The 15,555-nt window shown below is 47.5% G+C and overlaps 1 protein-coding gene across 1 annotated transcript; it reads right to left on the bottom strand.

Annotated features, from left to right (window-relative positions):
• Positions 1 to 895: 895 nt before the first annotated feature.
• LEMD2 (LEM domain nuclear envelope protein 2) lies at positions 896 to 13,971 on the bottom strand. The gene is made up of 9 exons (XM_083812204.1): positions 12,306 to 13,971; positions 10,968 to 11,008; positions 10,200 to 10,275; positions 8,854 to 8,930; positions 8,124 to 8,203; positions 5,628 to 5,773; positions 4,486 to 4,587; positions 4,299 to 4,401; positions 896 to 3,140 (listed from the first exon to the last, which is right to left on the bottom strand). The coding sequence occupies exons 1-9, from the start codon at positions 13,954 to 13,956 to the stop codon at positions 2,990 to 2,992; spliced, it is 2,427 nt and encodes an 808-aa protein (XP_083668330.1). The 5' UTR covers positions 13,957 to 13,971; the 3' UTR covers positions 896 to 2,989.
• Positions 13,972 to 15,555: the final 1,584 nt, after the last annotated feature.

The raw sequence follows: 15,555 nt of genomic DNA, 5'->3' as shown, positions 1-15,555 counted from the left end.
CTGTGTGTCTTCCACTCACTTTGCAACCTTGGAAACCTCGGGTATCTGGTAAATAGTCTAAAATGACTTTTTGCCTTCATTCTTGATATAAATATCCTCCCTTTTATAGTGCCTTGCAATAGACTTGCTTAGAGAGCATTAACCCATGGGACTCCGGGAGGGAAGCGTGGTGCCTGGTGACAGACGACAGCCCGGGAGCAAGGGCAGGGACGTCTGTCCCACTCCAGCACTGTATCCCACGCCCTCACCACCTCCCAAGTCTTCCTGCACCGCCACCTGGCATTTCACACCATGTCCCCAACACAAAGGCAAGCCAACCACGGCCTAAGGAGGTCCCAGCACACAGGATCAGCAGCAGCTTGGAGCAGAATCAAGACTTGGCGCAGAAGCTGTTGATGTCACACCCACTGCGCGAGGGATCTGCCTTTGAGAGAACAATGGCAAAACGTATGAAACTCGAGGCACCCTCAGTCACCGCAGACTTACTGTTCCGTCCCATTCCCCGCTTCGAGTAAATGCTTTACAGCGGTCCGCAGGAATTCTGATCAAGCTGAACTAGTATTTACCGTACCACAACACCCAAGGCTGTCACTCTCTTCAAAACGCAGCTAAACAAGACAACTGCTTTTCGTCCTCACCTCTACTTAATGCCAGCCATTCCCAAAACACGGATTTAATTTGCAACCAAACACTTGATACTCCTGGGCTATTGCGCGGAGATCACCGAGCGTCACAAGGATCCACATTGTCTCATTAGGCTGTCACGCAATCCCCATGCCATCTTCAGTGTTATACTTAGAAACTGACAGCTCTCCGGAGCAGGAACTACTTGATCTACATGAGCAAAAGCACTTGGAACAACCTGTGACTCCTCAATAAAAATAAAGGCAACCAATCATTTGTAATAAATTTATTTTATATATTGGTTTACAAAGCTAAATTGAACGTATAATAAACAGCACCAAGCCAGTTAAATTTATTCTACAAAAACAATTGTAATACAAAAACATGACTGCAATGCTTGACTCTTCACTCTGGATTTGGACGGTTAAAAAAAGTTAACCCAAAACCTGGAAACATTAAAAAAGGCTTAAGAACGTAGGCACTGGTGTTTGCAAAGATGACAGCAGTGAAGATCTTGTTACAACGTTTCAAAAGAATCAAGGCTGCCTTGGCTTTATTCCCTGTTTAGTGGTTAATGCCTTGAAGGCAGCTGTTGAGTCTCCTCTTTTGGTCAAACACCCTACCTTTGCAACCGAAACCAAACTACGGGGATAAGAGTCAACTCCGTTCGGGACACCTCCCGTTTCATGCACAAGACCTCCTGCGTTTTGTTCCTCCCTCCACCCATTCTGGCTGATGTCTAGCAGGAGGCGTGCAAGGAGTCTCTGCCTTCCTTCCGCTGCAGCCTGCGGGACGCACAGCGCAACACCCTGCCAAAACCAGCAGCAGGGGGGGAGAGGTGCAGACTTCGTACAGGGAGGTGAGCGGGGACTGGCACGAGGAACTGACCTCCCACGTGGCATCCCCAACCTGCAAACCAGGCAGGAGCGCTCTGGCAGCCGTCCTAAGCTTACCTGCCAACCCAGAGCCTGCAGAGGAAGCTCTCCACCCATCCAGCATCGGAGATGAACGCAAACATTCACATGGTACCCAGAACGGTAAGATTAAAAACATCCGCTGGTTACATGGGTTCAGATATCTGCTGGCTTCTCTCTGCAGGTTTTACTAGCTTATGGCAGAAACGAATTTGGTCCCCGCTGTCTCAGTGGTGACCTGGACAGCAGTTTTACAGCACTGGGAAAAGTAGATTAACAGTATCTCCGCCCAGTCTAAGCTGCCATGCACTGGAGCCGTTTTCTTTGGAAGAAAAAAAAAAAACACACAAAAAAACACAAAAACAAAAACCAGTCCTTTGTTGGATACAAAACCAAACTTAAGTAATTAAATTACGGCAGATAAAAAAGACAATGCCTGCAGCATGCACAGAGGATTGATCGCTGCTCCTTGTACCTGTCGCGAGGCTGCAGGAACATTGACTTGGCAACCCCTGCACTGACTCTCCAAGCATTGTAACAGCTCTGCTCTGACACACAGCACACACATTGCAGCTGCCCAGGATAAACATGTACATTCAGCCCCAATAAACTTTCCAAAGCTGCTCTTCAATAGCCCACGAAGCAGTCCCTTTGGCTGTAGCCACAAGAAAGCGCTTTCTGATACTTCCTATATTCTTCGCTTTCCACCCAAATTCCCCCCACCCCCCAGAAAACATAAAGCACAGAGATTGCAGACTTAAAAAGTGAAGCAGGATCACAAACGCTCCTCCAGCCCTCCCTCCCCAGCCCAGCCCAAACCATCAAGGCACATCAAACTGCCCTCCCTCTACGACGACCTCCACCTGATTTTTTTTATTACTCATTTTCCCCATTTTTGAAGGGTGAAGCGGACACAAACATTCTCCCTTTAAGGAAGCAGCAAGTGCTTTCATCACTACCTTTGTGCTGATAAAATCAAATTCTAACAAAATGTATCTTTACTGCCACCCTAATGTTTCCATGGGAAATGTTAATCTCCTTTAAACACATTCCTTGATGGATGTTGCCACCAATTGGCTTTTGCAGAATTGAGGTCAAATTTTAAAAACCTAACCATTGTCAGAGAGATCCTAAGTCCCTTGATATCAGCTATAAAAATTTGTTCTTTTTAAAAAGTTGTTTTAGGCATGCTTGCCTACAGAAGCCAGATATCTGCTGGAAGGCTTTGGTGTGATTCTAGCTTCCCACCAGCTCAAGCCCATATTCTTTCCGAGCCAACATTATTGCCCTGAATTTTTGTGTGTGAAGATTTTCAGAAAGAAGAGCAAACAGATACGTGCAATCCCCAGCCCAAGGAGAGTAGGACCGTGACCTGCTCTTTCCCACCACCAGAGAAGGGACTGCCCCCTTGCAGAGGTTCATATCAACAGTTGCTCAACTTCTGCTCCTCTCTAGTGTTCTGAATCTGAGACGTACGAAGGCTGAGTCCATCTCCATACTAACATATCCTCTCCTGCTACTCTGTGCGACTCTGTCTGAATCCGTGACTCGTTTGAAGCCAGAAACTCCACAGCTCTGTTCCAGACCCGCTTCATTTTTTTTCTGCGAGAAACAGCGACAAAAAGAAAACAAATTAGAATTGTATCCTTATTGTGCTTTCCTGCGTACAGCGATTGTGGCTGCTGATCAAGCTAGTGCTGGCTTCCTCCTGTTCCCTGTGCAGACAGCAAAGGAGATTAAACCAGAATTCTAGTTTAGAGGTGATTTCAGCTCAGGACATGAACACACGAGTCCTGCCAGTGGGGAAGATGAGACCCTCTGGCAGCACAAGCAATTGATGACTGCCCTGCATTTCCAGCCCGCTTCATGTTGCAGAGGCACTCAATCTGCAAACTGCCCCCACCCCCTTGATCTCTCCCCTGCAGAGATCTCTCAGACCAGGGAGTTCATCCCGGTTTTGAATCAGTTTTCTCGTAATTCTGGGCACCACATACACAGAGATCAATTAAAACCAGCTGAAATAACTCCTTTTCCTACTGGTTGTATTGTGACTAATACAGAGGGAGAATGTTTAAGACTGCAGCACACACAGCATTCTGTGCTGCCAGGTGAACAAAGCAGCTCCATTTAACCAAAAGGTAAAAAAATAAAAAGTCCTGCAAAGATGAAGTAAGTGGCATGTAAACCACCAAGAACCAGGCTGCAGCCCTCTGGCCCCACCACCACCTTGACCACGCTTCCTTTTTGAAAAAGCATCAAACCCACCTAACTCAATGCTGCCCAACTTGAACTGGTAACTTTCCAGTCAAGCAACACAGACAACCACTTCAGAAGAGCCTCCCAATACCCTGTTCAATTCACGTAAAGGTTTGTCCTAAGAAGTGCGGCATCTTCTGGAGAACAAGATACCACGGCTCAGAAACAGGAGAGCATCCCAACACAGATCGGACGAAGGAGAGAAAATAAGATGCACCATGCCCAGGAAAAGCAAAATCCACTTACTGTGTAACAGAACGACAATAAACCTGTGTGACTGCACAAAATATCAGCCCCTGGACTGTCATATTAATCTGCAGCAGGTTGAGACATAGCCTGAGTTATGTCAAAATCCTTTATGAAGTGAAAGGCCAGACAGACTTCTTGCAGTCCAGCTTCCCATCAACTGTCTGCTCACAGTCTGTCACCCAGTAACTGTAGTTTTGAGCTGAGGTGAGTAACATCATGCTGACAACGCTCCTTCAAGAACAAACTTCAGCTCACCTGCTCTGAGGAGGGATGAGGCTGTCCCGAACGTGGAGGATGCCGACATAGGGATAACGCTCCAAATTACGTTCCCATTCCTTGTAATGGTCCTGCACAACGGCTAGAAGGCAGGAGGACAAAACAGTGAGACCTTAACGCTGCAGAGAGAACACTGCTACTTGGGTTTAGAGCTACTGGATCCTACCTATGATCTTCTTCACCATATCATACATGGCTTGCTCCTCTTCCTCCATCTTCCGCCAGCGGTATCTAAGGAAGAGCAGGATCCCCCAGAGAGTTATCAGACCTAGAAGAATAAAAAACAAATAGAATTCAATACTGACATACGTGTACTTTGCTTGATGCTAGCAGTTTTATTTTTGATACCTCCCTGGAAGCAGCATTCTTCCTCCCTGCTACTCAGGCCTGCTTGGAACTGAATCCAAGCATTTCATTTTGTTCACCACGGCAGCTGCACCCCACAAAACTGTTGGTACTGACAACATCTGCAGCAGCAGAACATGCGTGCTTGTGGGAGGTGGTCAAAAGGCCTCATCACAGACTTTTTCTCCCCTACTAGAAACCTCAGCATGACCACAGGGCTGTAATTGTCTAAATCCCAGAGCTCTCTCCTTGCTAGAGGCCTCCCCCACAATAATCACTTAGGAAGACTGTCAAGCTCCACTGCTCCGAAGATAGCTCCTTGATAAGGAGATAAAGCCTGGGGCTGCAGTGCCAGCCTGAAATTCAGATCTATATTGAAGGTTTAGCATTGACAAATGTCCCTGTTACACCATGAGCTAACTTTAGCATCTCAGTCTCTACAATAAACATAACTATCCCCTTTCACCCCCACCTTGTCTGGCTAGATTATAAACTCTTCTATTCAACACTCATCTCTCGTTATCACCTTGCTCAGGAAGACTTCTGTCTCGGCTGGGGCATGACAGACTATTCCAATAAAACCTGTAACACTGGAATGCTACAAGTCATTACTAAAGAGTCCAGAAGACTTCGTAGCCTTGTGCACGAAGAAAAAGAAAAAATGAACCTTTTAGGTAGGTTAACGTGCTTATTCTGCAGACCACAGTAATGGGTACTTGAGGAATACTCAGAGAGCTAATCAGCTTGCTGATTTAAAGTAAGTGTTAAGCACTCACAGCACAAGAGCAGGTCTACAGGTCTCTCTCTATTGCCAGAACAAAGGTTAATTAGAAATTAACTCATCAGCAGATTTATTTCACCACTGTTAGTAATTTCATACAGCTGGAAAAATGTGTGAGCACATGCGTGTTCATCTCTACAGCCAGCAAGGGGAAAAGCTGATTAGAAACACTGACAACTTACTCCAGAAAAACAGGAAAAGGTTCATGATGGCAGTGACCACTGCCCGACGGAAACGGCAGCCGAGACCCATCTGAGGATGGGCCGATTCGAGACAGACCACTTGCTCCACCTTGGTAACTGGTTCAGAAAGGTCTTTGCCTTTCAACCTGATGGGAAGAGGCAGAAAATCTTCAGAGAAGAGAGAACAAACTCCAACTAACTACAGTCTTTAATCAAGAGAGGGAGAACAAACAGACTGCAGATGCAGTAACTCGTTCTATACACCACAAAGAAAATACACCAACATCCTTGCAACTCCTCTTTTCCAGAACATTTTGGGACTGGCTGCTTAGCAAGGAATGGATATGGCTTTAGAAAAGGCAGCAGGGCTGGAACTCCCACTGGTAAACTGAAGTCTCCCTCTGCAGACTCTTTGACAGCACCTCTCAGCGTGCAGAAGATTAAACTTTAAATTGGATTCCCACCTCCCAGCACAGAGAAATGGAAATGTTTACTGAGTCACTCATCAGCAATTGCAGAGAGAGCAGTTGAGGGAGACTGCAAATGTCCATGGAGGTTGCGCTGTTCTCCTCAGTACAGATGAACATAAACAGTTTAGCTAGAAAAGTGACAACACATCAACTGTATCTGCAGTGAGAAACAGACACACCCTCAGAAAGCATTCACGGCAAAATCGATAACACATCCTCCTGCAAAATCACTCGTCCACACCTGCTGTGCTAGCCGATACGCTCTTAACTCCCTTCTTTATACACAGATCTACACTGATGTGGTTTCCTTATTAGATACTCTAAGCCAACAGGCATCAAGCAAACCAAGTGAGAGCCATCAGATTCGGAGGAATTAGACTAAAGGGGATTTCATTTTTTTTAAGCTACTAATTCATTCTAGGTTTGCAATGAATAACCTATTAGACAAAGACGTTTTCTCAATTTACTAGCGCACAGCTCACAAACTGCTGACAGCTTGTATTTGGTTACTGGATTCTACAGAAGCTGGAGACACACAGTTGTTTCCCATCCCCTTGTCTTATTTACAATCCAAATTCCATGAAAATATTTAAAATATGCAGGAGAATCACCGAGTGCGGAGCTCATTTTCAGTTCTGCCTCTCAGACTAGCACCTAGAAAAATAACCTCACGTAGCGTTTGCTAAAAATGCCACCCGCAGGTTTTTAAGCATGCCGAACACTCGTTCTGCACGCTACGCAGACTTCATGAAAGTGGATCCATTTGGCGAACAGCCGGCAAAATTGCTAATTATGAAAATAAAAAAAAAGGGAATATATCGTACCACAAGGCTCCTGACACGAGCACTGCTCCCGTACGAAAATATAAATTTGAAAACTCTGGATCCCAGCCCACCCACAAATCCAAGCCTGCCACCAGGAAAACAATATCCTGTCCTGGGAATTTGCCACGCACCAGGAATCAGAGTAGTAGACACTGTCTGATCATTAAATCACAGCAGCAGCCACCGAAATTTTTTAGGGAAAAAAACAAAGCAGTGGCAATTCATACAAGCTATGCCCATAAGCTCCAGCATTACTACCGTTACAATTCATTTAATCAGAGATACATTCAGCAATATTAAAATGCAAACAAATGTTCAACTTCAGAGGTAACATACAGTGGAGGCAGCCCACACTTCCCAGAGGCAGGTAATAATGTCTGCGGACTCTGGATAACAGTCTTTCATTAGATTATGGCCTGAACGTTGTATTTTTTACCTGAAGAAACTAGAATTTCTGCCATTTCTCATGTACTGAAGTGGGCGGTAGCCAAGAAACCCAAAAGAATAAAGCCCCATTGGTGACTGACCAACCCCTACATAGTCCCAGTCTGTTCATTTCAACACGTACTGTGTGTTCTGCCAGAAAGACAACTGACACTAACGAAAAGATACCAACCATTCAACAATCTATTTCCTCTCTTCCTCATAAGAACTTGCTCCAAAGCATGTGGGCTGTTACCTACTGAAGAGAACGCTTCCCTGACCTATATAACCCAATCCCGCTGGTCAAAGGATGAAGTTCCACACGATACTGAAGCTCTCACTACAGTAAAAGTACTGAAGGAAAGCATTATCTGGGCAAAAAGTGGGTACGTGGGCACGTTTAACAAGAGTACTGTAGTCAAAAGACTGTGGGCAAGACACCAGGACCACTACTTCTAAACCCTGCAGGAAGCACAAGGCAGCAGTTGAGAGCCACAAGCAGCCGTGACCTCAGATTTCTACTTCATCTGCGAAACAGCGCGTTCGTGAACGCAATGTCCCCCAGTGCAAAGGCTGGGAAACACGCTCGGAAGGAATGTCTGCAGCTGCCAATCTCTGCAGCAGGACCGTACGGTTTATTTGGAACCTGGCCTACCAAACACTGACAAAGCCAATCTCAGATTATCTTTCGAAATCTAATGACATACCGCACAGGATGTCAAATTACAGAGCAGCCAACGCCGAGAAACGTGATTTTGAAACAGTGGGCTTCCACTTACCATATTCCTAAATCCTTGTTACTGTTCAGCATCCAGTGCAGGGCAGCTTCAAACTTCTGTGGGGAACTACCAGTTATATTCTGTACAGAAGAATCCATAAGAAGATTAGTTCTCCATTCATTTAAAATACCAAATAACGTTATTTTATTACAGTAGGGGGAGAATTTATTCTATACAGTCTGTCCCTAGGTTAATTCTTATCATAATTCTGCAAACCGAAGGAAGGAAAACTGCATCTGAAGCTTGGTCTGGACTGAAATCTTCTGACTCTGGTAGATGATGCATGAAGCACTCTGTAAAATAACACTATCCCAGACTGTTAAGACTAACCACTAAATACAACATAATCTTACTGACAGTTTACCATGAAAGAAATGGAATGCTAGATCAAAGCAGTCTGTCTTCTGACACTTTTGGGTATAGAAAAATCTTTCTTCTGCCCAGCCCTCAATCCAGGGAAATTTCTGGTTTCACAAGACTGATGACTATGGCGAAACAACAAACCATTAAGTTAGATTTACAGGGGCTGAATCAGAGATGTAGGAGAAGATTATTTTCAAACGAACTGCTGAGAACAGGACTGGCCAAAGGGGAGACTAGAGATATGGGAAAGAATCAAAACTGGATGAGGAAGTAAAACAGATGGTGAATTGCTTTAGTATCTATTATTTATTGCCTTGTAAGAGACTAAGCACTATGTTATAACAATAGCTGTTCACAGCCTACTCACCACCACGTGATCCCTTGCTTCACTAACCCAAATGCATTTGCTTTTTAGATTCTCAGGGTTTCCGCATTCAAAATTACCTGGTAAAAAAGTCAAAGAGAAATCATGGTTTTTTTTAAAAAGCCTTCGAACGCTTCAGAAACACACTGAACTGTCTATAAATGCTGCCCTTTAAATTCAACTATAGCTCTGGGCAAAATGATTACAAGGTGAGATTTATATGGTGGGCAGATAAGATTATGACTATTAATAAAACGCTCAGCCACTGCATATAGGTTGGAAAGGGGCAATCAAACCTCATGTTTCAGTGTGTGAACTATTCAACACAGAGTGAGGGGAAAAAATACTATTTCTTCCCTTTGCAGAGCATGTAACTGCCTCTCTGACCTAAAGCCCTGCAGACGGGCTCCTTCCATCAAGCATCAAAGACTGCAATGCTGAAGTTCCAGCTTAACATACAAAATGCTTCTAAGAAGCCTATAGCCCAGCTCTGCCTTCTACACAGGCAGAAGAATATTGGCCAGGAACTTGGGCTTCTACATCGTGCTTCACAAAGCTGTCTAAACAAATGTGCTAAGAGACTATGTAAAACTGGTGGGTATTGCACAATATGAAGTCTGGTTTGAAAAGCTTTAGCAATTCTGTGAAATTCAAGTTATCTAAAGGATTCAGCCCTGCTGAGGGCTGAAATCAGGAAAATGGAACTTACGCACCATTACTGATTAACACTATTATCTAAAAACCAACAAAAAAAAAAGGTTTTACTTGTCCACTGAACTTCTAGCAGCCTTCTCCAACACAAAATACTAGTTATGGATTGGACTGGCGCATATATGGTAGAGCCTGGCTAAGTACTGCGTGGGGTTAGCTCCTCGGCCAAGTGAACCTGTCTTAACTCAAGACCGAGGAAACACAGAAGCATTCCCATCATCAGCTACCACATTTCAGCAGAGAACTGGCAGTTTCTTAAGTCGCTTCAACTCCATTTGTAAGAACACGCTGGTTTACACTTACTGGCTCTGAGTGTCTTGAAGACAATTTCAAGATACTTGTAGGAAAGAACCATAAAGCTGAATATTTGCACCTCAAGTTCCCAATACATCAAGTGTAAGGAACACTTGCTCCACAAGAGCACAGTGATATAAGCGCATTAGCTAAGCACTATTCAGATTAAAAATAAACACATCTTTTTCTATTTTTCTATTACCTGACTTTCTCAGAGCTCTTCAAGTGGAACTGACTGTTCCACAAACCCCTCTCTTCAAACTAAGGTTAAAAATGTCCAGACAGCTGGGAGAGGCAGTTTGCTGAACGTTCACAAGTGCTTTATAATGACAATTGGAACTCACCGGCTTGTATGGACAAGTAGTTATACAACTCATGCAGCACGTTCATTATAACGTCCTTGTGCTTGGCTTGACAGAACTGAAAGTCAGAAACAGGTAACAAACATGAATAGACTGGCAGCAACAGGGCAGCAGTCAGACTAGCTAAAAAACGTCAAAATGAAATACCAGCAGTGGGGTTTGGCTCAGTTCTGCATCACTAGTTCAAATTAAGCACGCCCACAGCAAAGAGCTGCAGTTTCTGAGTCAAAAGCGAGCTTGCACATCCTGCAGAAGCGCCACCGACTTCCCCAGCTCGTTGCCCAGGCTGCACCACAGACACCCCATAGATCAACTCTGCATGCCCCAAACGTCGCAGGAGACCAACCATAACGCTGAATCCACCGCAATTTTTTTTCCTCTCGAAATAACGCATTATGATAAAAAAAAAAAGGGCTGTGCAAACAATTTGAAATGAAGTTCAGGGAACTGGATTAAGTCTTGTATTGTTGAAGCTGAACACAGGTAGAGCTTTGTCTGTAAACCAATATCACTTCTGTTACAACTGTTAAAGAAACTGATTCGCATAATCGGGAATTTAATTTGTTATCTTTCAGAGTCTCATACACAACCCCAATTTAATCTGGCCCATTAATTCCAACTCATGAAATCAAAAGATAGAACTAATAGTTTTGCAGTGATACTGATAGTGGTGGAAGCTTCCCAGAATAATTACTCTTCTGTGAGAATCCCCAATCCCCAATACTTGAAGATAAATAAGTATATGCTTACATCATCTGTTCTTTTGTCACAATCCACATGCAAAAGATTAACTACGGGAGAGAAGAAGGGGAAGAAAAGTTAGCTGGCTGCAAAACAACAGCTTTGATCAAGAAAGCAATTATTTTCTTTAAAAAAGGCTCTACTTTCACATCTGATTCTGCTGTTCTTAATCGTACTTTGCACAGTACCTTGCACATTCAAAGCACTGCTTTGGCAGGCGGTGCTGAAAGCAGAACAAATAAAAGTGGTTTTGTACCAGGGTGAAGACGATGAACCCCATTCATCTGCAAAGTAAAAATTGTGGCCCAAGTGTCTTAACAGCTCCTGTTTAAGTAGATGCGAGTAGATGAAAACGTGCACTGATCTTTTGCAATCTAGTAATGGCACTCGCTGTATGCCACGGTCACCTGAAATATCACGGTGATAACAAGGATTTAAATCAAGCCTTTGCACGGCAGAAGCAGCAGGTCTATTTTAGTCGGAGCTGTTAGTTCTGCAGCTTACGGCCTCTGGTTTAACAGCTGCCTCCTGCCCTGACAACTGGATACGGACTGGCCACGGGTGGGTCATGCACTCCCTTCTAGCACTGTTAGCTACCTGTGCACTTAAAAGAGTGCTCAGCTGTGCTGCAAGATTTGCTTTAAAATACCATTGGAAATGCATAACGACGTTCTAAAGGGCCCGTGAGAAATTCAGTGATGTTGGATAGCTTTATTCTGGCTCTGAGGAACCAGGACACATCCTAGCATGCACAAAGTGCACAAACATCCACAAGCAGTATGCCCAGTTTCAGGATTGACGCCTTCCAAACCAAAACTCTTCGTTCAGTTCAAAGCCATAAAGCGTCAATATTTCAATTTGCTTTAGCTGCGGAACTCTGCTCTATAAACACGGTGATGGGGAAGCCCTTTGTCATATCCCACTGAAGCTCTGCCACACTTCAAGTGCAGAAGTACCAATTCAAACTCCGTACTTCTCTGTGGCCAGTGCTTTGCTGAGTCTAACATTAAAACACGCCACAGACAGTTACGCGGGCATTATGTGACACAATGGACAATCGTAAAATACTTCCTGGCAGGAACGTTGCTCTCCGTAAAACCCGGGGTTTTGAAAAACTGAAGGCCAAACTCAATTGAGGGGAAAAAAAAAAAAAAAAAAAAGCACACACTTGACTGACTTTCAATGACAGTAACAAGGTTTCCCAAGGACAAGGGGACAGGCGAATAGGGACAGAAATAGAGGTGTCAAGTTATGGCACTGGTAATGATAAATCTGACGGTGATAAAAGTAATAAAGGGAAATCAGGAAAAGTAAAGTTTAAAAACAGGATTAAAACAGTGCACGTACAGTTCTCCTCTCCCTTGTCCAGCCAGCCTGACCCAATCATCTTCACCATGAGGATGCCCAGAAAAATCATCAGCAGCACAAAGCTGGCAAGGAAAAGGAACTTGGAGAGGTAGTACTCGAGGCCTTTGCCCTTTCCTTCCGTCCGCTGCCTGGGGGCTGTCCGCAGCAGCTTCGTGCGGGGAGTTATTCCCTGTCCTGCTGCCGACGCATCCCAGCGGCTGCCCGAGGCCAGCCCCGCGCTGCTCGCAGAGCTCCAGGGGAGCCGCCGGGCCAGTCCCCCTGCCCAGCTGCCAGGCTTCGGCTCCCTGTCCTCCTTCCTCCGAACACCGGACAGCAAATCCTCTTCCCCTCTCCCAAACTGGTGGCCCAAGCCAGAACGTGCTGCTGCAGTTCCCCAGTGGGTGCTGGGCGCTACCTCGCTCTCCTGCTTCCACCAGCTGTAGGAGGACAGACCCTTCCTTTCTCCTGCTGTCTCTGACAGAGACGGGGAGCTCTGCCCTGTAATTCGCCCTAGCGATGCACCCCAGCTGCTCCTAGATGTCAGGTGCCCGCTCCCATCGCTGGAAAGGGGTTTGGAGCTCAGCCCCCCGCTTCTGCCCGTGGACGTGCCCCAGGAGGATTCGGAGCTCAGCCCCCCAGCCCCATCCAGGGGCGTCCTCAGCCCAGCCCTGGCGCTGAGCCCCCCGCCCCTCTCCACAGATGTGCTCCACTGGGATGAGGAGCTCGACTCCCGAAACCCATCCAGGGATGGCCTGGACACATCGCTGAGCCCCCTGCTTCTCTCTGCAGAGCTACTCCAATGCACTGAGGAGCTTGAACCCCGAAACCCATCGGTGCCCAGCGCTGGCCCCCCACCGAGCCCCCCACCTCTCTCTGCAGACGTGCCCCATTGCGACACGGGGCTCAGCCCCCCAAACCCATCCAGGGCTGCCTCTGGCCGAGCCGTGAGCCCCCCGCTCCTCTCCCCGGCCGTGTCCCAGTGGGAAGCGGAGCCGAGCCCCCGGGCCGAGCCCCCCTCAGCCCTGCCGCTGTACCGGGACCCCCCCCAGGCCAGCCTGCCGCTCTCCCCTGAGGCCTCCCAGCGGGACACTGGCGGCTGCCCCCTCTCCTCCTCCTCGTCCTCCTCCATCTCCTCGTCCTCCATCTCCTCCTCCTCCTCCTCCTCCTCCTCCTCCTCCCTGCCGCTGCGGCTGAAGCCGAGGCGAGGCCGGGAGGGCGAGGCCTGCTGCGGCCTGCCGGAGCTGCGGGCCGGGCTAGGCGGGGCTCCGCGGCCCCTGCGCTTCGCCGCCGCCACCTCGGCCCGCAGGCGGCCCAGCTTCTTCACGTAGACCTTGCGGGTGGTGTCGGTGATGGGCCCCGGCCGGTAGCCGAGCGCCACCAGCTCCTTGCGGAGCTCCGCGTCCGTCAGCTCCGCCATGGCCGCGGCCGGGCTCCGGGCCTCGCCGGAAGGACTCGGCCGACGAGGAAGCGCCGCCGCCATCTTGGGAAGGGCTCGCGGCCCCCGCCGGGCGGCCATGTTGGGAAGGGCGGGAGGAGGCCTCAGGCGGCGTCCCTCTGCCCCCGTGGGCGGCGCCGTATAAAGAATGGAGTTATTAAGGTTGGAAAAGACCTTCAAGATCATCTGGTCCAACCATCCGCCTATCACCACCATCACCCGCTAAACCACGTCCCTAAGCACCACAGCCAACCTCTCCTTGAACACCCCCAGGGACAGTGACTCCCCCACCTCCCTGGGCAACCCGTCCCAACGCCTGACCGCTCTTTCTGAGCAGAAATGTCTCCTCATTTCCCACCTGAACCTCGCCTGGCACAACTTGAGGCCATTCCCTCTAGTCCTATCACTGGTTACCTGTGAGATGACTCCGACCCCCAGCTCCCCACACCATCCTCTCAGGGAGTTGCAGAGAGCAGTGAGCTCTGCCCTGAGCCTCCTCTTCTCCGGACCAAATATCCCCAGTTCCCTCAGCCACTCCTCACAGGACTTGTGTCCCAGGCCCGTCACCAGCCTCATAGCGCTTCTCTGGACACGGCCCAGGGCCTTGATGTCCTTCTTGTAGAAGATTGTGAAGTTCGAGTGAAGGCACTTCTCAGGGAGGGAATGGTGCTGAGCAGGAGCTGCTGCCCACCCCAGGAGAGGGGACAGGGGGAGGAATGGGGAAAGCAAGATGCAAACAGCCTTAGCATCCTGAGCCGACCAGTGCCACTGCCCTGTCACCCTGAGAGCCACACTGTACTGGAGGGAGTAGGGGTGGTGAGCTCCTCTCGCCTCGCTCCAACCAAGCGATACCAATTTTTGACACTTTTAGGGACATTTATGAGGAGTAAGAAGTGTCTTTCCCTGCCACCTGCCACCCCCCTACACATGTTTTCCTCATCCCTTTCCTCTCTGCAAAGTTACAGTCGTTGAACTGGCACCTGCCAGGCGGGCTGGCACTTTGCCACCGCTTTGGGCAGGATCAGGATCTGGGTCCCGGGGATTTTTTCCGGGGAAGGAGGTTCCTTACATATTTGAAGCCTAAAAAGGCAAAACCAAATGTCAACTCGAAAATTTATTTTGGCACAGCAGTGATGTACAGTAATTGCTTTTTCCTGCTGCCGCCTGTAAAGAAAGTAATGAAAGTGGCTGAAATACTGTGGCTTAATATCAGAATTTAATTAAAGATAATGAAAAAGTGGTGATGAATGCTTGCAGACTGTCTGTGCATCGCCGTTTTTGTGATCGACGGATGACACCAGAGCCATGGAAACATCCCAGTGCCACAGGAGTGGGACCTGCAGGGAAGGGGCTGTGGAAGAGCCCTGGCATGGCCACCTGCCACTCACCTCTGTGAGGATGGAGTACAGCAGGACACAGAAACCTCCTCTGTGTCCTCAGCTTAGACGTTGCATCTTGTACAATTCCAGCAAGTGAGGGCATCTTTGATTTTAATGACTGCCTTAAACACAAGGCAAGTCAGCCAGGCTCTCAGCTTCCTCTTGCCCTCCTTTCACGCTCACTTTGCTGTCGTGCCCTTCTTCTAACTCAGGGCATCAGACAAGGCTCGCCTTTCTCTTCCTGATTTATGTGAGAAAGCAGCAACAAGATACTGAGATTTGTTAATCTGGTTAGCAACAACAAATATACACTTAGTAGAGGCCAGGGAGCCCATTAAAAGAGCATACTCAGTTCCGATGGGAAGTGTGAATGTGCGAAGCCGAGCCTCCCCTGCTCACTAAGTGGAAAGCACAACTGACAGCTAATAATTTGGAG

This window comes from Anser anser, assembly GCF_964211835.1.
Source record: "Anser anser genome assembly, chromosome: 27".
NCBI lineage: Eukaryota > Metazoa > Chordata > Aves > Anseriformes > Anatidae > Anser > Anser anser.
Note: the sequence above shows the minus strand (reverse complement) of the source record. Positions and strands in the feature narration are given on the sequence as shown.

What these genes read in the sequence shown, in the direction of transcription:
- LEMD2 (XM_083812204.1), bottom strand. Translation starts at nt 13,956, where the DNA reads ATGGTGGTGATAGGCGGATGGTTGGACCAGATGATCTTGAAGGTCTTT. An exon ending in GTGACAAAAGAACAGATGAT is followed by an intron (nt 10,276 to 10,967) that starts GTAAGCATATAC and finishes TCTGACTTTCAG; the next exon opens with TTCTGTCAAGCCAAGCACAA. An exon ending in AAGCAAGGGATCACGTGGTG is followed by an intron (nt 8,204 to 8,853) that starts GTGAGTAGGCTG and finishes TCTTCTGTACAG; the next exon opens with AATATAACTGGTAGTTCCCC.